This window comes from Oreochromis aureus, linkage group 3, assembly GCF_013358895.1.
Source record: "Oreochromis aureus strain Israel breed Guangdong linkage group 3, ZZ_aureus, whole genome shotgun sequence".
Taxonomy (NCBI): Eukaryota; Metazoa; Chordata; class Actinopteri; order Cichliformes; family Cichlidae; genus Oreochromis; species Oreochromis aureus.
The window spans coordinates 20,446,771-20,473,302 of record NC_052944.1 but is presented as its reverse complement, the minus strand read 5'-3'; the positions used below and the strand labels follow the sequence as shown (position 1 = coordinate 20,473,302).

The window sequence follows — 26,532 nt, the reverse complement described above, 5'->3', positions numbered from 1 at the left end:
TCTTAGCCACAGGTGGCACGGTGGTTAGCACTGTTGCCGCACACCTGAGTTCAATTCCACCATCAGGCCGGGGTCTTTCTGTGTGGAGTTTGCATGTTCTCCCCATGTTTGCGTGGGTTCCCTCCGGGTACTCCGGCTTCCTCCCACCGTCCAAAGACATGCAGCTTGTGGGGATAGGTTAATTGGATAATCCAAATTGCCACTAGGTGTAAATGTGCGAGTGAGTGTGAATGGTTGTCTGTCCATGTGTGTTAGCCCTGCGACAGACTGGCGACCTGTCCAGGGTGTACCCCGCCTCCCGCCCTATGACAGCTGGGATAGGCTCCAGCGCCCCCCGCGACCCTGAAAAAAGGATAAGCGGAAGCAAATGAATGAATGAATCATGTCATCTTTCTTCTAAGCTGTTTCAAGAATAGTATATTCAGTATATGTAACCATTATTACCTTTTTTTTTTTTTTTAAAAATACCTTTTTATATAGAGCATATATATTTTTTTGATTTTCCTTGATGGCCATTTATATTTTACATGTATAAAATGGATTCCTATGGCTTATATTTTATCATTAGCTTAAAAAAAAAACAGATGTAGGCAAGTGGGATTTTTTTTTTTTCTTTATTTGATGGTCTGACCTTTAGTTGCTGTTCAGCTCGCACTGGGTTCCAGTCATTTCATTGTAGTGCTTTATGAACCTCCTCCATGGTCGCGCCATGTACCGCCTCCATAACCTGAACAGAGAAATGAAAACAGCTGACAGTGAGCGGGAATACTGGAATTACTACCAACCAGACAAGCTGTAGTTTACATCTGTACATTTGTTCTTCTGTCTTTTATGGTGTTCAGTACATATACAGGACAGAAGATGGATGTAAACAGGGTGACATCATCTGTTGGTTTATGCTGTCACCATCTTGGTTGCTAAAAAGGAAGGCAGGTTGCAAAACCATTGCTTAATGGCAATGTGAGTAACCTGTGATTGAAAAAATTAGCCAATGAACATGCGGTTTTATACAACAGATAATTCTCAGTTTTTAAATAGAATTTGACCAAGGCACCATTTTTATTCAATATGACTCTCAAATGACTTACTATGACTTACTGAGCCCATAAACTCAGGAGCAAAGTGTTTGCTCACAGGAAGCTGTGTCCCCATACCCTTCTATATGACTGGAACCCGTTTTGCAACCACAGATACCGCCATCTGTTGGCCTTCAGATAGAATGTAGATTTGAGACAATTTCCACATTGGCTTCATTTTTTTCCAAAGCGGAAGCTATGCCCATGTTTTATACTGTCTATGGTTCAGTAATAGCCAGAAAAGGGTTTTTGCACAACATATGATGTTACAGTGATGTTGACCTTTGATTTTTTGGTTATAAAAGTTTTTCTTTTTTATAATATAAGACATTTTTCAGGTGAGCACTTGTTTCCCTACAGGTGTTTCACAAAATTTGCATCAACAGGAGGTCTGACCTTCACTTTGGATCTAAATAATTTCAGTTCTATCACTATAAAGGCATACAAATCATGTTGATCAGTAGGAATCTCATCACTTACGTGTGCAATGAGACCCTCTCTTGTGTTCTGAGGCACTTTGTCCTGTTCTCTTATTCGCTCCTGATCTCTCTCCTGCTGTCTGAGTACTCATCCAGCTGTGGGGTAGAGCGTGCCCGCTGGGCCATTTTGGCGAGGCTGGCACCCCCGACAACCTGCTGAGGCTGGGGTTGTGTCTGTTCTAGAACGGAGGGAACCATTTGCTAGGGCAACACGTTGCCCTGGCCTTGGTTAATCGTGGTGTCCTTTGGCCTTTTCTAAGCACTTTCAGGTTGGGAGGTGGCGGTCGAGGAGGGGCAGCAATACTAGCCTCGCTCAACTGACGAGGATCCTGTTGCATCACCGCACTGTGAGCTGGCATCACAGGAGGAAGGAGTTTGCTGTGCTGATCCACTCTGAACACCCCTACTGTATGAGCTCGATGCTGATGTCCACCTAAGACTGACTCCAGGCTTCTAGTCATAGCTGAAGACAAAGAAAAGCAGTGTTAACACGGGGAAACATGTTTAGCTTACTTTGCTATTTAATTAGAAAACAAATGAGAAGAGATCAATGTGGCCTAGTAGCTACTATTAACCGAGTAATTAACAAAGGCTTAACATGGGTTACTGCAATAACTTATTAGCGATGTGAGTTCTTAAAAATGAGTATGTCAGGGTATGCCAGCAGGGTAAACAAGATGGCCTAAATCTGGAGGCGTTTCAGTCAGAGACAGGAGTTCACTAAACAAACTGCTCTCCATCATGGACAACCCATCACACCCGCTCCACTCCACAGTACTGATGCGCCAGAGCCCCTTCTCCCTCAAACTGATTCAACCTCAGTGCCATAAAGACAGCTTCAGGAAATCATTCCTACTATTGTCTATAAACCTGTATAATAACTGTATAATAACCTCACTCTGTGACAGGTAAACACAGACATGGTATTCCACACACATACCTCAAGGAGCTGTTTCTTATATTACATATTATTAGAGCAGACATATTATTATACTGTACATAATATTGCTACTCTCTTACACAATATTAGTCTTACTCTTCTTTAACTCCAGTGCTGTATTATCAAAAAGTCTGACAGTATACTCTGTATGTATTTACTGTAGTTTCTGTGTTTCCTGAGGAGGAGGAGCTGGAGAAAGTAGCTGTGATTTTTGGCATTTTGGCGCCTCCTGCCCCAGTGTTTCGCAGGTAGCATGCACCCCTCCTTCTCGTCTTCCTCCCGCAGCTGCAGCCAGCGTTAACAAGTTTAAACGTCCCTGGTAACACCAGTCTCCTCTTCCCGCCCAGCGCACTAAAACACTCATGTTCACAGCTCAATGACCCACCAATACCTTAGCTTTAAAATCCTGAAAAGGGGGAGGAGACCAGATGAGAGGCGTACAGCACAGGTTAGAGGAAGTGGGCAGGAACCCTCTGCTTTCCCCCCACTTAAGTTTCGTTTCTTGTCACTGGCACTTCAAGGGAGACAGCCAGAGAGGTGAGATATTTTTGTGTGAGTGTGTGCTGTTCATCACCTTATTTTAGCTGGAGTGTTTTTTTCTTATTCTAAGGAGCTTGGAAAGAAAAGCATCTGGACTTCTTTAAGTTTCTTGAAGACATTTCTCCTATCATCTGAGAAGCTTCTTGGGTTCTAAGAGCAAATGGTGGAGAGTCCCAGATTTGCTCTTACAACTGAAGAAGCTTCTCAGATGGTTGGAGAAACGTCTTCAAGAAACTTAAAGAAGTCCAGACGCTTTTCTTTCCAAGCTCCTTAGACTACGATGACCTGGTTGACTGAGAACCTTCACAGACATCTTTTTTTCCTTATTCTTTCTTTTACTACAACGTAAAGAGTGCTCACGAGGCAGGAGATGCTCGCGGGCTTTAAGAAGCTGTAGGTGTTTTTCTTTTTAATGAGCTCTTATGGGCACCTGAGTTTACTTTAATGACATATAAATGGGGAAAAAAGGGCTCCATTAGCTGCAAGACCTGCCCTGACACGGGGCACGCCCAATCTTTTGATTTTCATAATTTAGGTCTGCATCGGGGACAAAAGGGCCACGAGTTTCAACCCAACATTGTCAGGATTGCTTTGGACCTCTGAGCTGTGTCTGAATATTATCCGTGAAGCTCTGTGTCGGGATCCCAGACAGGGCACATTTACACACAACTTCGAGTCGCTCGCCTTGAGGGCATAACCGATTAAGGTTAAACATTCATGTTTGTGCAACTGTCGCTCTCTGTGCACCCTCCTCCAGTCCTGCTGGTTTCTATCTCACCCACCCCTCCCCTTTTTTCTTTTCTTCTTCCCTTTATCCTTTCACTTTTCCATAGAAACCGTGGGATTGCATTGGGAAGTGTGACCTTATCTTTCTTCCTCCACCCAGAAAAGCTCTGCACCATGTCTGCTCCTGGTAAGTGATTAGATTTCATATTTATGCTGACTTTTGTTTTCCTTTCTTCATTGGGAGAAAATATGAAGATGTAAGAGTGTTTTAAAAATGTGAGCAGAGATTCCTGTCCACCCCCCCAAAAGAAAAACAACTCACTTGTTATCACTGTCACGGTCAACGATGGCAGACCGTGGAGTTGAGGACCCAAACGCTGGACCACACACACAGGAAGAAGGAGGAAAAAAGGAGAGAAAACCACCAAAACAAAACATACGGAAAAATAAACATATACAAAAAATACATGAGCCCTGGGTCCTTAGACCCAGGCTATAACATCACATCATATATTCAGTTTTTCCACCATGGGAATACTGACAATTGGTTTCCAACGTATCATAGTTTCAGTTTTTCCAGTATAGGTGTGTTCTAACTGTCATGTAGCAATCATTGGCTAATTAGCTCTTCCCTGCCTACTTAAAAAAGGGGGGTGATGGGGGGGATTCACAGCGCCCACACACATGCACTCGCACTCTGGTGAGCAGAGAGCAGTTGCTTTGGGCCAGACACTCGCCAATCACTGCTCTCAGCTTCTGTGTCTTCTCTAACTGGAAGGTAAGAACCTGGCCTTAAATCCTGAAATGAGAAACCATACAGGTGTAACGGAGGGAAGGTGATTTTAGCACAAGTGTTATTAAAAGGAGGGAAACCTTCCTCAAAACGGACAGAGCAGTGGAGCAGCCAAGGGAATGCACTAAATTAAAAACTGTATTTCTAAAATATAATTTATTATATTTAAACAGTTAAAAATATAAAAGGAATTAAAACAGCCCTGGCCAGGGGACAACACAATAAAAATCAATAAAACACAACATTAAAAGTCCAGTGGCGACCGCCACGGTATAAAAGTCACTAAGAATTAAAAATTCAGTGAAGCGGTGCAGAAGGGGGAAACCCGGCGGCGTCCTCGCCGTCCTATCCGTATTCTCTGCTCCGGCATGCTAAACAAAACAAAAAAGGGCAGCGACAGTCACTACTCTTTTAGCGGGTGCCGTTTGTTAGAGTGGGATAAGTCAGAAGACTTACCCCGGGTGGGCAGAGCTCTCAACTCTGCCCGCCGCTTCCTTGAACACGCCAATCGGCACCGGCCCGTCTCGCCGCGGAGGTAGAGCACTCTCTCGCCACCTCTAATTCCCCACAGAAGCGTGATCTGGCGTCGTATCCTGCTGCCCGCTTGACGCCAAGCTCCACCAGTGTGTATGTGTCACTCAGCACTGTCTGTAACTCACCGCCGCCAACCTACACCAGCCCGTCTACGGGCTTGCAGGCGCCGCCGCCTGACCCCATTCACTGAGCCATCTCTGCCGCTCTGTCTCACAGGCCTCCTCGAGCCTCTTTCCCAGCAGTCTGGCAGGCTCTCTTATCCACCTCTGTGCTTTCCCAGGTGTATCTGATTTGTGATTAGAAGTGGGCGGAGTCTCTCCAGGGGAAGTTAATATATTCAATAAAACATGCAACATAAATAAAACACTCCACAAAAATATAACCAAAACATGCAATACAAAACATATAAATAAAGACACTCCACACTAAAACACAATAAACATACAAAACAAAACTTCCAATAGAGTCAGTCCTTCCCTGGATGACGTCCCCCCACACTAAAACGTTAGCAGTCCCTGCTACGGCACAGCTTCCAGTCCCATAATTCTGGTAGTATCAGCGACATTCTGCAGACTTATTGGAGTCCCAATTTCTGTTCTATTAAACCTGAGCAGAAGTATAATGATATGCGCCCTTCTGTCCCATGCCACAAAATAATCCATTTCACGTTCCAATAGCATAGCTACCCGGAAGCCATTAGGTCCTAAACTGCACCTAGCTGCTACTGTGGGGATACTTCCAGGCCTAACCTGGGTTCGTGCTTAATCCCAAGCACTGCTGCCTAGCAGCAAACCATTACCCCACGTCCCGCAACCCTGCAGCTGACCTCCCATGATAACCTAGGTTGGACATTCCTTATTCACTCTTCTTGTGGCCAAACACTCATACCTGCGCACACTGTCCATACCCATCTGCTCAGTGGTCCTTGGCTTTGGCTCCAACAGTCTATCCTCCATCTTCTTATTTGGCCTATCCCTTTTAAACTGTAACCAAAACATGCAATACAAAAAATATAAATAAAGACACTCCACACTAAAACACAGTAAACATACCAAACAAAACTTTCAATAGAGTCAGTCCTTCCCTGGATGACACAGGCACTTCATGCTTTATAGGCTTTATATATCTTATATATGTGTATATATGTATATACATATATATATATATATGTTCCAACATTCAGAAGAAGGGATTGCTCTCACAGCTAGAGATTGATGAGGTACAACACACATGCTACGGCAAGGGGGAGCCAGGACGACAGTTGTCGAGAGACACCCAGAATGGCTAACCGAAGGCCCCCAGAAGGGACCGGTCCCATTCAACTACCGACCAATAACCTGTCTCAATACCACATGGAAGCTCCTGTCAGGCATAATAGCGGCTAAGATGAACAGGCATATGGCTCAATACATGAGTGGAGCACAAAAAGGGATTGCCAAGAATACCAGAGGCGCAAAACGCCAGCAACTGGTAGACCGAGCAGTCGCCCGAGACTGCAAGACTAGGCTGGCCAACCTGTGCAATGCCTGGATTGATTACAAGAAGGCCTATGACTCAATGCTCCACAGCTGGATCCTGGAATGCCTAGACCTATACAAGATCAACAGGACCCTAAGAGCCTTCATCAGGAACTCAGTTGGATGTGGCGCCAACTTCAAGCCCATAGCACAAGTCACCATCAAGTGCGGGATCTACCAAGCAGATGCTTTGTCCCCACTGCTGTTCTGCATAGGCCTGAACCCCCTCGACTACGGAATGGAGCAGTTGTCAGCCACCTCCTGTACATGGATGACATCAAGCTGTATGCCAAGCGTGAACAACACATCTATTCACTGATCCACACCACCAGGATATACAACAATGACATCGGAATGTCGTTCTGACTTGAGAAGTGTAGTCGGACGATAACAAAGAGAGGGAAGGTAGCCAGAACTGAAAGGATCGAATTACCAGAAGGCAACATTGCAGACATCGAGGACAGCTACAAGTACCTCTGGATCCCACAGGCAAATGGAAACCATTAAGAGGCCGCTAGGAAAGCTTCAACCACCAAGTACCTGCAGCGGGTCAGGCAAGTCTTTAGGAGTCAGCTGAACGGTAAGAACAAGATCCGGGCTATCAACACCTACGCCCTGCCCGTGATCAGGTACCCTGCTGAGATAATAAGTGGGCCAAAGGAGGAGATAGAAGCCACTGACATCAAGACAAGAAAGCTCCTGACCATGGATGGAGGGTTTCACCCCAAGTCCAGCACCCTGAGGCTGTATGCTAAGTGGAAGAAAGGAGGCCGGGGACTGGTGAGTGTCAATACCACAGTCCAGGATGAGGCAGTGAACATCCGTGAATACATCAGGAAGATGGCCCCAACCGACCACGTGCTCAGTGAATACCTCAGGCAGCAGAAACCCGAGGAAGAGGAGGCACCATCATGGAGGGACAGTACCCTGCACGGTATGTAACACCGGCAGATAGAGGAGGTGGCTGATATCCAGAAATCCTACCGGTGGCTGGACAAAGCTGGACTGAAAGACAGCACGGAGGCACTAATCATGGCAGCACAGGAACAAGCTCTGAGCACAAGATCCATAGAGGCTGGGGTCTATCACACCAGGCAAGGACCCAGGTGCAGGCTGTGTAAAGATGCCCCTGAGACAATCCAGCACATAACAGCAGGGTGCACGATGCTAGCTGGCAGGGCATACATGGAATGCTATAACCAAGTGACCGGCATAGTATACAGAAACATCTGTGCCTACTATGGCCTGGAAGTCGCGAGGTCAAAATGGGAAACGCCAGCTATGGTGGTGGAGAATGACCGAGTTAAGATCCTGTGGGACTTCCAGATACATACGGACAAAACGGTGGTGGCCAACCAACTGGAGATAGTGGTGGTAGACAAACAGAAGAAGACGGCCTTAGTGATCGATGTAGCAGTTCCGAATGACGGCAACATCAGGAAGAAGGAACACAAGAAACTTGAGAAGTACCAAGGGCTCAGAGAAGAGCTGGAGAAGATGTGGAGGATGAAGGTAACAGTGATCCCAGTGGTTACTGGAGCACTAGGTGCGGTGATTCCCAAGCTAAGCAAGTGGCTCCAGCAAACCCAGGAAAAACATCAGAGATCTCTGTCCAGAAGAGCGCAGTCCTAGGAACAGCTAAGATACTTCGCAGGACCCTCAAGCTCCCAGGCCTCTGATAGAGGACCCGAGCTTGAAGGATAGAGAGGGGAATTTATATATATATCTGTAGCGTAGTTTTTATGTGTGTATATTTATATTGTCATGCATACTCAGAGTTGACGGATTGTTTTAGTTTTTTGTGATCTCTTACATCTTATACCTTTTTCCCCTTGTATTTCTTATTTGTGCCATGGTAAATATTGAGCTCTACTTTCTCAAGTTTGACTGTCATAGTTTGTATGCCAACAACCGAGCTCATATATTCAAATTCAGTCAAATCAGACTGTCGGTATATCTGAACAGATTTCCCCTCCAGTTTACCCAGGTGCTCCAAACCAGCCACCCTATCCCATGTCTCAGCCCGGTGGAGTACCGTGTCCAGTTTCTCCTGGATATGGACACCCCAGTCATGGTCCTCCACTGGGCTTCAACATGGGCTATACAAAACAGCCTGCGGTCATGTACCAGCCAGTACCCATAGGGCCAGTTCCAGGCCCTGAATACGGTGGCCCATCAGGGGGGATTTCACCAGCTCCTGGAGTTCCAGCAGTCCCCGTTGGTGTCCCACCTGGACTCGAGTACCTCACACAGGTAGGGCAGAGAAAGGTTAAACCAGTGCAGTTTTTGTTGTTGTTTTGTTTTATACGCTGTCCTGTCCAGCAGCTTTTGGAGTCACAATTATGATCTGAATGCACTCTTGTGCCAAACATACTTTGCTTTTCCAAGATGAGCTCTGATTCATTGTAGGCTCCACTTGTTCATGTCTTACTTTTATCTATCTAGTTATTCCTTTCTATTAGTGTTATATCAGTCATTGCATAGTATGTTTAGTATTACAATATCCAGGCTGACAGGCAGAATAAAAAATAAAAAGTCATTGCAATCAGGTGATTGTGAGTGCTGCGGCATTGGTTCCAGTGTCTTGTCAAATGTCATGAATTTTAATCAGAATCAGAATCGCGTTTATTGGCCATATCGCAAACACAAGGAATTTGATTCCGGTAGATTGTGACTAGCACAGCAATGTAAATCACAACAATATGTTAACGACACACACACACACACACACACACACACACACACACACACATATATATATACATATATATATATGTATATGCATATGTATGTATATGTATGTATGTGTGTGTATATATATATATATATATATATATATATATATATATATATATGTGTGTATATATATATATATATTTACATATAGATAGATAGATAGATAGATGTATGTGTATGCATATAGAAGTGAATAAATACCACAGAATGTACATAAGGTGCAGTTGCACTCTGGTAGTGTGACAGTTCAACTGTTTAGGAAAGAAACTGTTCCTATGTCGGGTGGTCCTGGTCTGCAGGCTTCTATACCGTCAAAAAGTCTGTGTCCAGGGTGTGAGAGGTCTGTGATGATTTTCCCTGCCCGTTTCCTGGTTCTTGAGAGCTACAGATCCTGGAGGGCAGGGAGGTGTCGATGATTATTTCTGCTGCTCGTACAATCCGCTGCAGTCTGCACCTGTTCTGTTTAGTGGCTGCACCATACCAGATTGTGATGAGGAGCACAGGACAGACTCAATGACTGCAGTGTAGAACTGGATCAGCAGCTCCTGTGGAAGACTGTACTTCCCCAGTTGTCTCAGGAAGTACATCCTCTGCTGGGTCTTTTTGAGGATGGAGGAGATGTTGGTCTCCCACTTCAGGTCCTGGGAGATGGTGGTACCCAGGAACTTGAAGATCTCCACAGTCGATACCGGGCTGTCTGATATGGTGAGGGCAAGTGTTGAGGGATGTCTCCTGAAGTCCACTGTCATGTCTACAGTCTTAGGCGTGTTCAGCTCCAGATTGTGCTGACTGCACCCGAGTACCAGCCACTCAACTTCCTGCCGGTATGCAGACTTGTCAACATTCTGAATGGGGCCAATGACGGTGGTGTCATCTGCAACCTTCAGGAGTTTAACAGCCGAGTTCTTGGAGGTGCAGTCATTGGTGTAGAGGGAGAACAATAGTGGTGAGAGGACAACTCCTTGTGGGGCACCAGTACTGAGGGACCGAGTTTCAGAGGTGATCTCCCCCAGACTCACTTGCTACTTTCTGGCTGTCAGGTAGCTGGTGACACACTGAGCTGGGAGAGTTTGGAGGAGAGAAGTTCAGGCACAATGGTATTAAAAGCCGAACTAAACTCAACTTTCCAACAATGACGATGGCTCATTTAATCCTCCCATTTTACTTGGATTTTGTATGAACCTGAGGGTGAACCGATACAGTTCCTCGATCTGTCATAGGCCTCTTAGTAAGAGAAAAGGTCACATGTTTAAGACTGTAGTGGGTAAAAGTAGCGTTTTGTAGTTCTGTTATTGGCTCACTATTGAAATACTTGTAGTTTGCTGCACTATTTGGTGATCATTAATCTCATCTAAGATTTGGAAATGTGTGACACCAAAGTCAGTTTCCTTTTTAAAATAATACGCGAGGTCAGTCCCGTTGGCCATTTGAACCCAGTTAAAGATCACATTCAAAATTGTTCTCTTAAAAATCCCTCTATAGGATTTCTTTATGCAAATATTAAAGGAAACACCTCCCACACTTGCATTTTATACACATTAGTGCTTGATTAGCTTTGCAGACAAAGACAAAGAAGGTATTTTGGTTTAACCAGCAGAGTCTGATGGAGCTGAAATACTCTATGGATTAAGGAATGAATGTTTATTTGGGAAGGTCATTTGCACTGAAAATGCCTGATACGTGCTTTTAATTGTTTTTAGAAGGAAGAGACTTTGAGATTGCAGGATGTGCCACAGAGTTGCTTCATTTTCAGTTTGCTTTCTCTCCTTTGGTTTTAGATTGACAAGATCCTGATCCATCAGAAAGTTGAAGGTGAGGCGCGCATCTTGTTCAACACAGAATATTTAATCCTTCAGCAGCTCAAAGCAGCTGTGTGTGAGGTTTAAAGCCTTTCAAGATGAATACGAATGGAAGAAAAATGATGTCTGCCCTTGAAATTCCTTACTTATCTTTACTTCATTGCTCACTGTTTTCCCTTCTCTTCACCCAACCACGCCCAGCATTCACCGGTTTTGAGAAAAACAGACAGTATGAAATAAAAAACAGTCTGGGTCAAAAGATCTACGATGCCAAAGAGAAGAGTGACTGCTGCCAAAGGAACTGTTGTGGCTCTCTGCGCAGCTTTGACATGACAATCAAAGACAACATGGACAGGGAGGTCATCCGTCTCATCAGGCCTTTCCGCTGCTCCTCCTGCTGCTGCCCCTGCTACCTGCAAGAGGTCTGTCCACTCTAATGTTTCTGTGTTTGAGTAGAAGTGACTTGGCAAGTGTTGAAAGAGGTAATGGAGTCATATTGCATTCATTTACCACACCTAGACCAATATTGTTCCCGGTCAAAAGCATTTTCGGTGTGAAATCTGAGTACTTATCCATCATATCTGGATTATTGTATTTGACCTAGATGTGCCGGTTAATGTTTAGCTATAGTAAATATCTGAAGAGACTCTGATAGGGAAGAATAAACTCTTTACTTTCTGTAGCACTCGGTTCGTAGTTTATGTTATAAGACATACCTAATCACTTTTTTGATTAAATAAAGATAGATACAAAAGTTAGATCAGATAAAGACAAATAAATAAAGACATTACAGTTTTATAAGCGGCAATGATTTTTTTTTTAATGTAATGTAGAAATTACAGGAAAAATCTGAAGATTTTAAGAGAAACGTGAGCTCTGTCGTTTATTTTGTGACACTTACACTTACGACAGCTCATCTCCTGTTCAGGATTTACTTCTAGTCTTCAGGAATGTTTTTAGTGGAGCTGCTATACAAGTCTGATTTATTCCCCTGCCTCTCTAAACCCTGCTGGATTTAAAATAGTTTTTTGGGTGGGAAGTGGGCTAATTTACTGCTGATTGGTCCAGGTGACTAAAGAAACTGCTCTGAGTTATCAGTGTGCTCTGTCCCGGAACCAACTGCATGCAGATTAATGTTCTCTGCATTGACAGTCGATTGGAGCTGCAGACCCTGCCTGTATCATTAGTGATCATTGATGTGCGGGCGATCGTGGCTCAAGAGTTGGGAGTTCGCCTTGTAATCGGAAGGTTACCGGTTCGAGCCCCGGCTTGGACAGTCTCGGTCGTTGTGTCCTTGGGCAAGATACTTCACCCGTTGCCTACTGGTGGTGGTCAGAGGGCCCGGTGGCGCCAGTGTCCGGCAGCCTCGCCTCTGTCAGTGCGCCCCAGGGTGGCTGTGGCTACAATGTAGCTTGCCATCACCAGTGTGTGAATGTGTGCGTGAATGGGTGAATGACTGGATGTGTAAAGTGCTTTGGGGTCCTTAGGGACTAGTAAAGCGCTATATAAATACAGGCCATTTACCATTTACCATGTGAAATTGGAGTCAGTTTGACAAGGACACTGGTATTTGCTTTTTATGCAAGTTTGAGTTTTATGGTGAAATGTACAGAGTGCACAGTGTAAGCAGTTAAAAGGAGGCTTCCAGTGAGCAGTCAAACAATTAACAGCTACTAACCGAAGTCCATCCAGGCATGCTCAAGAAGATGGTCTTGAGGCCAAATTTAGAATCAGGGAAAGATTTTGATTCAATAGCTTTGTGATCACCCATTAAACACTGTTCTACGGCCTGTTTAGAACATCAAATTCAAATTTTATTATCAACAGACTTTGATTATTAAATTGTCAGTGTGTTTACCACTTTGTTCTGCTTTCTCCCCGTTTTATTTATAGCTGTCAGTGTCCAGGAAAGAGAGCAAACCAAGCTCTGTGAAATAGCTTTCTAATTTTGTGCAGAGCTACTATGTGTCTAACTAACTATGTGACCAACAGATGGAGGTCCAGGCTCCACCTGGGACCACCATAGGGTACATCAAACAGGACTGGCACTTTTCCCTGCCAACGTTTTCCATCCAGGGAGCCAACAAGGAGACACTCATGAGATTGGAGGGGCCCTGCTTTGCCTGCAACTGCTGTGAAGATCTCAACTTTGAGGTGAGCTCAGAGGGTCGTTGTTTGTGGGAGAAACTGAACTCTAAGTAAATTTCATCCATCAGCCAACAGTGATTTGTTACAGATCCACTCAGGTAATCTAAACAGGATTAGTAACAGTCACAGAGATGTTGATGATGATTTTAATTAAGTCAAATGAATAGTTGATAGTTTTGGAAAACACTTTCTATTCACTTTATTGTAGAGTTTAGTGAAAAAGTTTATAGAACTCTTATCTGTCCATAAAATATGAGGGTACACCTCAAAGTCAGGCTACTATCCAGCCTGTGCCCTTAAAAAATTAAATCGTCCTATTAGTCTCACTTCCTGGTTTCCCACATGACATACTGCACACATTACTTGAGAGTTGGCATGATACAACTACTGGCTGCAAGGATAAAATGTCGAGTGGTTGTTGGAGGTTGGTGGATGACACTGGTTGTGATTAAGTTGCAGGAGGGGTGCTGCACCAAAAATCTTCTTGTAATTATTTAGTTTGTTGCAGTTGCATGAAAGACTCATCGGCAAACACTCTCTAACTACTAGCCCAGAGATAGTAAAACTTGAAAACGTGTGACGTAAAATAGAAATGGAGACTGCTCACCTTCAAAGTAAAAGTTGTCCCTTAGCACTGCAGCAAACACGATCAGGGAATATGCAAGTGGTTGGTCAACGACGGGTCTCTAGCAATCGATTTCACACTGACTACCATCAACCTCCAGCAACCAACCTAACAACTTGTGAGGGAATGCACATTTTTCCGTCATTACTTTTTCACCCTGCCATGTGTATATGTGAAAAATGCAGAGGTGGGGAGAACAGCAGCAACACCTTCATACAGAATAGACTGGGCAGTTAATAATTATAAAAACAGGAGCTTTGGTGGAGGTTGGTTGCAAAGCAGCTTGCAGGTGAATTGCAATTGTAGGCAGGCTAAAGCAGCTTAAAAAGCAGATCAGGTCAGCTGATCTGCCAGGATTGCAGCAGAGCTCGACTTTTGTCATCTGTTTCCACAATCGTTGTCTTTGAGATTTTCTTTATTTTGTCTTCTTTTTGTTTGTTGGTGAACTTGTTTGTCAGTATTTTCTCCCACTGATCCAGTTACTTTTCCAACACTAAAGAGCATTCATGGAAACTCATTTTTCCCATTAGTTTGACACCAAGTGAATGATCCTTAGTGGTGCTGATGTCAAGATTGTGTTACCTTTCATACAGAACCAAAAAAGCTGTTTTATCTCCTGGTAACCTACTGCATATTAAGCTCCTATTTCTCAGCAAGAAGGCAAAACAAATTTAAACAAATCAGCAGCAATGTTAACAGTTTTGAGTGTTTAAGAAAGCAATTGTGGCTGACGAACGCTGGTATTCTTATTTTTGTTCAGCTGAAGGGGAAAGATGGTGGCCCACCCATTGGTCGCATCATCAGGCAGTGGGGCGGCCTTCTGAAGGAAGCCTTCACTGACGCAGCTAACTTTGGTATCCAGTTCCCGCTGGACTTGGACGTGAAGATGAAAGCTGTGCTGATGGGCGCCTGCTTCCTCGTTCCTCACGACCTAGATGGGCATTGTTGATTTTGAAATATGTGGTGTATTGCTGAATAAAATAATAATACTTTTGGAGTTGCTCTGCAGGATTTCATGTTCTTTGAGAAAATCAGAGAGACCAACGATTGCAGCAGTGTGTTTTCACCACCAGCACAAAAGTTAGGTGCACCCAAATTTTTCACCCGAATCGCTGAACCCCTGTTTTACATATTCACTTTTTTTTGTTTTGTTTTTTAAATTGCTGTCCATACAAACAATATTGATTTGTAAATGATTAACTAACAATCTTGTCAACACAAAGTTCTGTATTTGGAGCACCGTGGCAATATTGTAGGCACTGTTAAACTTAATCATCAGCCTGGCCTGGCTTTTAATAGCAGATAACCTTAAAAATATTCTGCAGTAGAACAAAAACTGAAGGAAACGTGAATGAACATAATGAACATGAATCAACATATTCAGTAAAAGGACTAGATGTTATAATGCATTGCTTTAAATGGAGAAAATCTTGAGGGATGGCTCTTATGAGGAAAGGCAGCCCAGCAACTTAACCAGTGGCACAAATCGTTGTGTGCCTCAACTTTTGGTCTTTTACCCAAGCTAATCTGCCATATTTCCTTGGTTAGGTTTAGGGATTAGAGATCTGATCTTCATTATCATATTAAAATTTGGGACACATCGTCAGCAGTGGACCTTGGATTCATCGGGTGTTTCAGCCATTATCACTAGACACCCTCATCCAAGGAGGCCCTGCCAAGGTTGATCAGGCCCTGGAGTGTGTCACTGGTTTATGTTAAAACTGTTATTTCTTCTTCTTTCTGCTGTTTGGTTTTCTACAGTTTATTTTCTTCTATCTATTTACTGCAACTGAGAAATAAAACTTACCTTTTTAACATTTATGGAGCCTCACTTCTTCAAAGGGATAGAAAAGGTGATAGAGAGAAGTAAGACAAAAAGGACAAGAGCAGAGAGGAGAACCGGAAGGGGGGCGCCCGATCTGCTTCCCACACTTCCCTGCCGGATCGGGCTGTACGCTCTACCTCCCCACTGCCTCCCAGAAAAGGGGAGAGGAGCGGAACATTTTTCTTTCCTATTCTTTCATTCCTCCTTTAGGTTTCTCTACCATGAGGTTAACTGCACAGGAGGCCCTGAGACAGCTGTATCAGTCAACCAGCAAAACTTCTAATGTTATGTTTTACCCTTTTGATGCCCCCTGTTGAGGCAGGCCCACCATGGGTCGATCAATCCTGGGCATATGTCTAGCGGTTAGCTGACTGCCTTAGCTGCCCAAGTGATGTCAGCCCTTTTTAGCCATAGCCAGTGACCGGTCCTCTCAGCAGTGTTAGCTAATTCTCTTATAGCCTGGCATTGCGTCTGTCCTCTGATCCCAATCTCTCTAAGCAGTTTTGCTGTTGTGCTGGCAGCAAAGACCCTGCACCCCACTTCCACCGGGTGCACCTTGATCTTCTAGCCTCTGTCCTCTGCCTCAGCTGCCAAGTTAGCACACTGCAGCTTCTTACGCTCAAATCTTTCCTCAATTGCTTCCTCCCATGGTACCATCAGCTGAATGACGTACGCAAGTTTTGGGGAGTTAGACCAAAGGACGAGGTCTGGTCGCAGAGTAGTTGTTACGATCTCTGTGGGAAAAATTAGCCTCTGATCCAATTACAGTATCCCGTCGCTATAGAGTCCAACGCTGCTGAGGCATTTGGGAAGTCCGAGCCACTTCTTAACGTAGGAGTTCACTAGCCTCTCTAGTCGATTGGCATGAGTGAGACCTCGTACATTGTCAACGGCCACAGTAGTCTGGGTAATAACCCAAACTGGAAGCACCACAGCTTCAGCTTCAGTGCAGTGTTGTTTATCTGCTTGAGGTCATTAGCCAAGTTCTGCCTTAGTTGTTCTAGTTGCCATGTATCATTGAGGTCTGCATTATACCACATTACCTGATGCTGCTGAAGTGAAGCAGAGCAAAGTTAAAGAGGTTTTATTACAGACACAGCCAAGCGTTTTGCAATTTGGCATAATTTTAAAAAGTTTAAATTTCTTTGCTATTAAACAGCAGAAATGAGGCTCTCTTGTCGGAGGTCATTTTTGGAAAACAAACAAACAAACAAACAAAAAAAACAGCAGCCAACAGCGCTGTACATGCCTTGTGCGTAATAAGCAAATGAATAATGTAGAAAACAGAGATTTTAGATGGGAAACTGTTCTTGAAGTACACACAGAGAGAGAGAGCAGCTGTTCAGGAAGTGTGATTTTTATTGTGGTGAAAGTAAAACAGCAAAGGTAAGAGGGAATTCATGACGATGTTTATCAAATTTGAAGCATAGTTTTCAATCAATCAATCAATCAATCAATACTTTATTTATATAGCACATTTAAAGACGTGAGTACTATGTTAAAAGAAATATTTCACACCTAGTGTAAAAGTTAGATAAAATCAACACAGCAATATCAAATGGAAAAACCAATAGCTTAAAATGACAAATCACTAACTAATCTAAAATGCAAGATCAAATAAATAAGTTTTCAATCGTGTTTTAAAAGATTGAATAGATTCCGATGCGCGAATATCAGCTGGAAGACTGTTCCAGAGGTTAGGTGCAGCAATGGCAGAGGCACGATCCCCTCTGGTTTTCATCCGGGACCTAGGTTGCACCAAGAGCATTTGACTCGATGATCAAAGTGCTCTCGTAGTATACAGGCTGAGAAGTTCAGTTAAATAGCAAGGCACAATATTATTTACGATTTTGAATGTAAGCAATAAAATCTTAAAATCAATCCGATATTTGATGGGCAGCCAATGTAGGTCAGCAAGGATTGGGGTAATAGAATCAAACCTAGTACCAGTTAAAAGGCGTGCTGCTGCATTTTGGACAAGTTGTAGTTTATGAAGAAGGGTAGATTGGAGGCCCAGGTAAAGGGAGTTGCAGTAGTCTAATCTTGAAGTAACAAATGCATGTATAAGTTTTTCAAGATCCATTCGCGGTATGTAATGGTTAGCCTTAGAGATTTGTCGTAGCTAGTAAAAGCTAGACTGTACTACAGAGGACACTTGTTTATCAAGTTTAAAGGAGCTGACCAAAATAACACCTAAGTTACGTACTGTATCAGAGAGGGAGGTAGCAAAGGGCCACTAATATATCGGCTAATTGTCCCCGAGGGATATGGCTATCAAAGACAATAATTTCCGTTTTCTTTTCATTTAGAAAAAGGGAGTTACTCGATAACCAGCCTTTGACCTCCCTCATACAATCAAGAAAGCAGTGTAGTGAAGATGGGGTATCGTCGGTTAGACAAAAATAGATTTGAAAATCATCAGCATAAAAATGAAAAGAAATGTTATATTTGTCAAATATGGAGCCCAAGGGTAGCATGTACAATGAGAACAACATAGGGCCAAGAACAGACCCCTGGGGCACACCACAGTGAAAAGGGGTAACAGAGGAAGAGTAGCTCCCCATCGTAACAGAAAAGGACCTTTCCAAAAGATACGATTTAAACCATTCAAGAGCGTTCCCTGTAATGCTTACTAAATATTCTAGTCTTGTTTTGATCTTCTATTGCTGCTGATTCAGTCAATTTTGGGTGAAGAGAGACAAAACCTGCAGCTTCAGAATCTAGCGCAAAAAAAGCAGCCCGTTCTCATTCCTGGGGCGTAGCATACCAATGTTTTGTCACGTCCTGCGGCGTTCGTGAGGAATGCGAAAGGTGACCTTCCGCGTTCTTATGGTATGTGACGGGTTATGGATGAATTGCAGTGGAATGATGGTAAGCCCCGACGGCTTGTCCATGTACGTGCACGGGATGGAAGATTACAAGTGAATCTTCCATGGCTACATGAATGGATGGACAGAATAAATAAAAATCCTCATCCTGTCACTGGATCATCTGACCATTATGCCCTGTATGACAGATTTCATGAGGTAAATACAAAAGATCCCAATGACATATTACATAGAATTCAACTTGTCCCAGAGCTGAAAGGCTGGTGAGCAGTCAAGTTGTTGAACAGTTCTTTGTTATCATGAGGAAAAATAATTACTTTTGAAGTAATACGCGTCCATTTGCACATGTGTTTTTGATGAGAAATATAATTCACCATTATAACACTGTCACCAACAAGAAACCTCTGGAGAGGCAGTTAAGACATGGTCGACTTGGACAGATCAATATCTCACTGTCTGCACTGGGTCAAGTTGTTGTAAGTAAACGATATATGGTTTTTCACAAGACCAGAAAGCTGTCATTGTTCACAGATTACATTTGTTCCTGATTGTGTGTATATTGCTGTTTTCTTTGTGTCCCTAGCCCCACAGGTGTGCAATAAACCCAGAAAAAACACTAAAACTGTCTTGAACCAGTCAGCTTCAAATTTCTTAGTTTGAGTAGTGTTTGTTATATATAGGTGAAATGATAATCTTGCATTCATTATCTTGCTGAAGTTGAGGGTTCATAACAGATTTCCTTACCTGCTGTTTTAAAAGCATTCCCTTCTTCTATAAATAGTGCTTGTTTTTCTTGCATTTGTGTTCTTTAATATGTAGTGTTTTGTAGTGTTATAAAACCTGTGGAAATCCCTATACAACCTCTGGTACCAGTTGATGACAATAAAGGCAATAGAAGATCAACAGCTGCAACTTTTCCTGAGCTGTGTGGACCACCGTGCAAAGCCCTGACAGCGCCTGAGAACATTTTGGCCAGCCGTTCATCGTGGTCTTTTGTGCCGCACCCTTGTATGTTAAAGTTTTCACATGTCCCAAAGTGGTACTTTTAGTACTTATCTACTTTTCTCATCCACAGTGTATGATACTTATCTTTAGCTCAACTATGTTCTGGACATCAGCAGGCCCAAAGATGAGCTGATTGCTGAAACGTCTAGTGGATGTCTCACGCGGGCTGATTTTTGGACTCCGGGTTTAAATGAACAATTGGAATCTATAGTAAGTATTTCTTATTTGGTCTGTGAATATATAATAATAAAGTGGCCATTAATTTTTTCAGATTGGAAATGGCTGCTTTGAGCTTATCACTAAAATTGTTCAGTCAAAGGTACTGTATGTTGTATATGAAGATTTTTAAGCTTAATCAGGATTTAGTGGCCAAAAGTATGTTTCACTTTTGAGGTCACATTTTTATAAGCATGTTTGGTTTGTTCCAGAGTTTTAAGGAACCTATTCAGTGTTCCAGGTTAAGTGCATCCCAGATCATGTTTTGTTGATCTGGAGTGTTCGCACATACAGTACATTCACATGCTTGTTTATAAACTATATCAGCATGATGCATTACTATTTGATTTTTTTTCTCATCTTCACATTCTGATGGTCAGTAAAAAATAACTTTGACTTGAAGGTATGTGCTAGTTTGAATTACACTCGTCTTCCTTTAAGGGATTTTATTAATGAGCCTTTATTTTCACTGTAATAAAGGGTTTTCCGAGCCAAGACTTTGGAATTGACTGTGGGATCTTCATGCTAATGGTTATTTTTCTCTTCTGTTACTTAAGATTCATACAAAAGTTCATTTAAGCGCCGAAACAATGTAATTATTATTTTTGGTCCCAAACAGTTAATGCTCAGCTGAAAAAAATATGACGTTTCACCAATTATATGGTGAAAAAATTTGAACTTTATCCCCCTTTTTTCTGAAAAAATTACTGGTAATATATAACCTAACTGGCATTTAAAGGGTAAAAAAAAAGAATTTAAATAAATTTTTGGTTTTCATGACAAGGACTGATGCCGATTTAACTAGTCAAGTGGAAACTGTTTTAATATATATTCATTTTATAGCAATTTGTGAACGTAACCAGGAGGTGGCCACTTTTGGCCACGAGCATGCTGAGTTGAAGTTTTTCTGTCACTGCACAAAAAAGTAATTATGCATATAAAATCAATCAATAAATTGATACTGTTAATTATTGATATACATTCAAAGGAGTTTGCAAAGAAAAGCGTCTGGACTTCTTTAAGTTGCTTGAAGACGTTTCACCTCTCATCCGAGAAGCTTCTTCAGTTCTAAGGTCAAATGGCCGAGAGTCCCAGATTTAAACCCAGTGGGAGAATCCCCCCAAGGAGGGACAAAGGACTCCCTGGTGATCCTCTAATCACATGCGCCAAGGTGTGAAAGCGGGTGTGGGACCTAATCAGCCAGGGTTTCGGGTGAGCTCATTGTGAAACCTGGCCCCACCCTATCATGTGATTTCCTGAGGTCAGATGGCCCAGGATGTGAGTGGGCGTTAAGGCGTCTGGGGAGGGAACTCAAAACTGGATTATAGATGGCAGACAGTTGGTCTTCAAGCAACTTAAAGAAGTCCAGACGCTTTTCTTTGCAAACTCCTTTGACTACGATGACCTGGATGACTGAGAACCTTCACAGACATATTGATATACATCTTACTGCAATCATGGTGAGAAAATAAATCACATTGCATATTTTATTTTGAACATAAATAATGATTTTATGCTTTTATCTCTTTCTAAATCATTACAATTATGTGATCTAACTGGTACTGAATGGGTTAAAATTCTGAATTTGAATGACATTTCTCTAAATGGTCTTGTGCTCATGACCAAAACTGGTGCTAAGTTAAAGAGTCAAGTCGTTAAACGTATTAAAATGTTTTAATATACAGGGTGGGCCATTTATATGGATACACCGTAATAACATGGGAATAGTTTGTGATATTAAAGTCCTGTTTGTGGGACATTAGTATATGTGAGGGGGCAAACTCCTCAAGATGGGTGGTGACCATGGTGGCCATTTGGAAGTCGGCCATCTTGGATACAACTTTTGTTTTTTCAATAGGAAGAGGGCCATGTGACACATCAAACTTATTGGTAATGTCACAAGAAAAACAATGGTGTGCTTGGTTTCAACGTAACTTTATTCTTTCATGAGTTACTTACAAGTTTCTCTTTGTTCACAGCCCAGTGACATGTCGAAGAGGTTAACACGCGAGGAGCGGATTGAAATTGCATTGATATCTGGTGAACGCAGTAACCGGGTCATTGCAGCAGATTTCAATGCAAGACACCCTACGAGACCACCCATCTCCCATGCTACAGTTACCAAACTGCTTGCTAAGTTTCGTGAAACTGGTTCAGTGTTGGATTTGCCAAAATGTGGATGCAAGAAAACTGTCACTAATGAAGAAACATCAGTGGCTGTCCTAGCTTCATTCAGCAAGAGCCCACAGCGTAGCACTCGCCGCATGTCACTGGAGAGTGGCATTAGTCGAACATCCTTCGGGCGGATATTAGCTACTCACAAATGGCACCCTTACAAACTCCAGCTACTGCAGCATCTCAACGAGGATGACCCAGATCGGCACACAGAATTTGTAGAATGGGCAAAACAAAAATTGGAACAGGACCCTCAGTTCACGCAGAAGATTTTGTTCAGTGATGAGGCAAACTTTTATGTGACTGGTGAAGTTAACAAACAAAACCACCGCTATTGGTCTGACACTAACCCACATTAGATGGATCCCTCCAAGACTGTTGGAACAACAAAAGTGATGGTTTGGTGTGGTATATGGGGTACAACGATAGTGGGTCCATTCTTCATCAATGGAAACCTCAAGGCCACTGGATATTTGAAATTGCTACATGATGATGTGTTTCCCTCTTTATGCACTGAAGCTGGCACGTTCCCTGAGTTTTTCCAGCAAGATGGTGCACCACCACATTATGGGTGCCAGGTCCGAGCATTCCTAGATGAACAGTTTCCTGGAAAGTGGATTGGTCATCGTGGGCCGGTTGAATGGCCCCCAAGGTCTCCCGATCTGACCCCCTTAGACTTTTATCTTTGGGGTCATCTGAAGGCAATTGTCTATGGTGTGAAGATACGAGATGTGCAGCACCTGAAACTACAGATACTGGATGCCTTTGCTGGCATTTCTCCTGCGGTGTTGCTATCAGTGTGTGAAGAGTGGGAGAAGAGGGTTGCATTGACAATCCAACACAATGGGCAGCACATTGAACACATTTTACAAGTGGTCAGAAACTTGTAAATAACTCATGAAAGAATAAAGTTACGTTGAAACCAAGCACACCATTGTTTTTCTTGTGACATTACCAATAAGTTTGATGTGTCACATGGCCCTCTTCCTATTGAAAAAACAAAAGTTGTATCCAAGCTGGCCGACTTCTAAATGGTCACCACCCATCTTGAGGAGTTTGCCCCCTCACATATACTAATGTGCCACAAACAGGACTTTAATATCACCAACCATTCCCATGTTATTACGGTGTATCCATATAAATGGCCCACCCTGTAGATTAATTTTATAACATTTTGTGAAGGTACACAAAAGGTGGCCATTTTTTGCCACGAACAAGCTGAGTGGGAGTTTTATCTGTTTTGCAGGTAAAACTGCAAACTGCAGGTTAAGGGTCAAAGGGAAAAATGTAAAAGCAGATGTTGAGGTTAGTGAGCACCAGTGTTGGGTAAGTTACTTTAAATTAGTAACTTAGTTACATTACTAGTTACTTCTCTAAAAAAGTAACTCAGTTACTTCAAGTTACTCGTTACTTTCAAAGTAACTAGTTACTAGGGAAAGTAACTTTGGTTTTACTCAGAATTCTCTTGTTAATGTGTTGCTTCCGTAACTGGATACCCAGCGAGAGTTCCAGTCTTCTAGCTTGCTTACTTGCCACAAGTGCACTGTGCCACCTACCAATAGAAAGGAAAAAATAATGCGCACATTTCCACGAGAGAAATCCCACGCCTGGACCGTCGTTGACCGCCGCCATGATTCTAGCCTGCTTTTTACATCCAACACAAAACTGCAGTCGTGGTGCTTTTGATTGTACTCAGAACTTGGAAATTCTGCCTTCTGAATAGGAAGATGTAGGTAACACCAGACTGCAGATGAGCTGCATACAGAGCTGGACTGGGACAAAACAATCGTCCCGGCATTTTGACTAGAGACCGCCCACCATTATAGGAAAAATCATAAAGCCTTTGAATGAAAATAAACACTGTTGTGACAGTGATGTACACTGTTCTGATGGTATATATGTATCAATCTATCAATTGTTTGTTGTAAGACTCAGATAATTATTTTTTTTTAAAAGTGAGACATTTTAAATGAGAATAATAAAGAAAAGTATTTCCTTGTCCCCCCCTTTCCCTGTTAATGCCCTACCTGCCCCCCTGGCAACACTTTGCTAGATCCGCCCCTGCACAGTTACCAGCTGTCAGCTACGTAGAAAAGGATCCTGGTGTTATTTGTCTCTCAGAAACAGTTCATAACTTCCCTTCAACTCATCCATGTCACCTAAAAGGTAAACCTGTTTCTACATCACGTGTTCAGCTCTGATGATTCAGTAAGGACATCTCCTGGTTTCATTTTCATGTTTCCCTCTCACCACATATCCAAACCGATATCATGACCAGCAGCTTTACAGCTGTGGCTCCAGCAAACATCAGCTGATACTAGAAATTAATATTAAATAAATTCTAACAACAGCTGATCAAGCTTAAACGTGCTGCTGTTGTTTAGCGCGACATCCGCTGGTTTCCTCTTTCTGGCGCAAAGTGGGCGATAAATAAACAAGAGAGAAAAGCCGATCAGCTGATCATTGATCAGTTTCGTGATTGAAGTAGAAACAGGAGAGGAGAGAATGAGAGAAGAAGAGGCAGCTGTGCAGCTTCAGCTTTGTGTCTTTTTCATTGTAGCTGAAGTCCGGGACAAACTGTGTTCCTTTTCACCTCAGTGCGAAAACGCGTAATATTTTCTCTGAATACCAGATGATTCTGTTTTTTAGGGGACGGTTGGCAACTCTAATAATTAACCGTATGAACAAAATAAAGTTCAACATCAGTAACATAGCACCCACCCAGCTGTATAGAAACTCCGTCATGCTAGCTAGCACGCAGTACGAAAATGTCAGCATACCGAAAATAAACTCCACCTAAACTTGGTTTATATCTGACTGATAGACTGCAGGTCATAACTTCTTACCTGAAGTTCAGTTCACCTGACACGCGGACCGGCGGCCGCTTCGGGTCTCTGCTCTTGCCTCCCTTTTCCTTCATCCACCTGCTGGCCTCCACCACTTGCTAATGTTATTGAATCTGTGGAAGCTCCGCGATATCCACCACACAGTACGAGAGTAACGAGCCTATCTAAATCCCAGTAACGAGTAACGCGTTCCTGGTTTTGGCATAATAACTAGTTACCGTGCTCGTTACCACAATAATAACGTAGTTACTGTAACGCGTTACTTAATAACGCGTTAGTCCCAACACTGGTGAGCACTGATCTGGCCACCGAATGGTTGGAAAACCCCACCGGCAAAGCTTGCATGAAACACTGTGTAGTTCTTAAGTCCCTGGAAAGAGTTGCTGCAGTTATAATGACTGCTGATACAGAGAGAAAGAGAGAGGGAGACCAGAATGCTAACTGAACCCATTGACTTGTTTTCTTATTTGGTTGCTTCGCTCTACAGACTTTGATAGATGAGAGGTTAATGTTGCACTTCTCTGTTTAATAATCACTCTTGTTCTGGGAACACCTCCAGTGTGAAACCTGGTTGCCACAAGTGCTTTCAAATCCAGCTAGCTGTTTGCCATCACCAACCAAATGTATTGAATGTGCACGTGTCACACAGTGGAAAATTGTGTTTTTATGTTTTGTTTTGGATTGGACTGTGTGTTGGTGCATAGTGTCAATTTTAGTTGCATGATCTTATTGTAATAATTTTTATTGCATGATTTTATTCCATATTTATACTGTGTTTTGTGTTGTTGTACAGTATTCTTTTTTTATTCCACTGTGGATTGGACAGATAATTGTGTGCACCTGTGAGGTGGGGGCGTGCCCCCCGAGGTGGCCCACCTACAGAATGCTAGACTTGATGCAACAGAGCAACGCTGGGTGGCGCAGCTGGCATCCTTTGACTTCGAGGTTAAGTACAGGGCCGGAAAAGAGAATGCTAATGCTGATGCTCTCTCTAGGAACCCCACAGACTGCCAAATAGCCTATATAAACACAACGAGTGCGCCATGTCGGCATCCACAGGGGCTGGTGCCGCAGATGAATGACTGGAAGGAGGCGCAGGAAAAGGACATGGATCTGCGCATCCTGAGGGAGTATGTGGAACGGGGAGTCCCCCCGGATGCACCAACGAGGAGATCCCTGCCTGGCCCTGTACAGAAGTTATTACACCAATGGAGAAGGCTGCAGGTTTGTGAGGGTACGCTGTGCAGAGAGGTAAGGGACCCTAACACTAACGAAATGTACCTTCAGATCCTATGTCCTGCAGAGAGACACAAGGAGGTGTGGGAGAAGTATCATGAGGCAGCGGCGCATGCAGGAGTGGAAAAGACACTTTCCAGGATACGTCGCTTCTTTTATTGGCCCAGCATGGAAGAGGAGGTGCGTGAATTCCAGCTAGGGTGAGCTGCGTGTAGCCTGCGAGATAGAAATAGGCCTAGAGCTCCTTTGCATCCCATTATTGTGTTGTAACCCCTTGAGATTGTGGCCTTGGACTTTCTTACATTGGGGAGGCCCACAGACAGGTACCAGAATATTCTGGTGATGACTGATCTTTTCACACGGTACGCCTGGGCAGTTCCTACCAAAGATCAGACTGCTCAGACTGCAGTGCATGCTCTTTGGGCTCACGTGATTCAGACCTTCGGTTGCCCGACCAGGCTACACTCAGATAGAGGTGGTAGTTTTGA

General features: G+C 43.2%; 1 protein-coding gene and 2 long non-coding RNA genes across 4 annotated transcripts; 2 read left to right on the top strand and 1 right to left on the bottom strand.

Moving 5' to 3' along the window:
* Positions 1–626: 626 nt before the first annotated feature.
* Positions 627–6,324, bottom strand: LOC120438950. Its single transcript, XR_005612274.1, has 3 exons — positions 4,084–6,324; positions 1,557–2,018; positions 627–727 (listed from the first exon to the last, which is right to left on the bottom strand). It is a non-coding gene; the product is annotated as an uncharacterized LOC120438950 (long non-coding RNA).
* Positions 2,857–14,910, top strand: LOC116310398 (phospholipid scramblase 1-like). 2 transcript variants are annotated; one of them, XM_039609552.1, is made up of 7 exons: positions 2,857–3,032; positions 3,869–3,948; positions 8,584–8,858; positions 11,120–11,153; positions 11,342–11,562; positions 13,133–13,294; positions 14,674–14,910. In XM_039609552.1, the coding sequence occupies exons 1-7, from the start codon at positions 2,872–2,874 to the stop codon at positions 14,860–14,862; spliced, it is 1,122 nt and encodes a 373-aa protein (XP_039465486.1). In that variant the 5' UTR covers positions 2,857–2,871; the 3' UTR covers positions 14,863–14,910. The 2 variants fall into 2 exon arrangements, with proteins under 2 accessions (XP_039465486.1, XP_039465487.1); XM_039609553.1 differs by lacking the exon at positions 2,857–3,032 and adding an exon at positions 3,598–3,741.
* Positions 14,911–17,201: 2,291 nt separating this feature from the next.
* On the top strand, positions 17,202–21,925 carry LOC120439111. The gene is made up of 3 exons (XR_005612381.1): positions 17,202–19,574; positions 19,662–19,781; positions 21,767–21,925. It is a non-coding gene; the product is annotated as an uncharacterized LOC120439111 (long non-coding RNA).
* Positions 21,926–26,532: the final 4,607 nt, after the last annotated feature.

Excerpts from the sequence above, each read along its gene's own strand:
- LOC116310398 (XM_039609552.1), top strand. The coding sequence starts at position 2,872 with ATGACCCACCAATACCTTAGCTTTAAAATCCTGAAAAGGGGGAGGAGA. Across the intron at positions 11,154-11,341 it reads GATCCATCAGAAAGTTGAAG|CATTCACCGGTTTTGAGAAA; the intron begins GTGAGGCGCGCA and ends AACCACGCCCAG. Across the intron at positions 13,295-14,673 it reads GTGAAGATCTCAACTTTGAG|CTGAAGGGGAAAGATGGTGG; the intron begins GTGAGCTCAGAG and ends ATTTTTGTTCAG.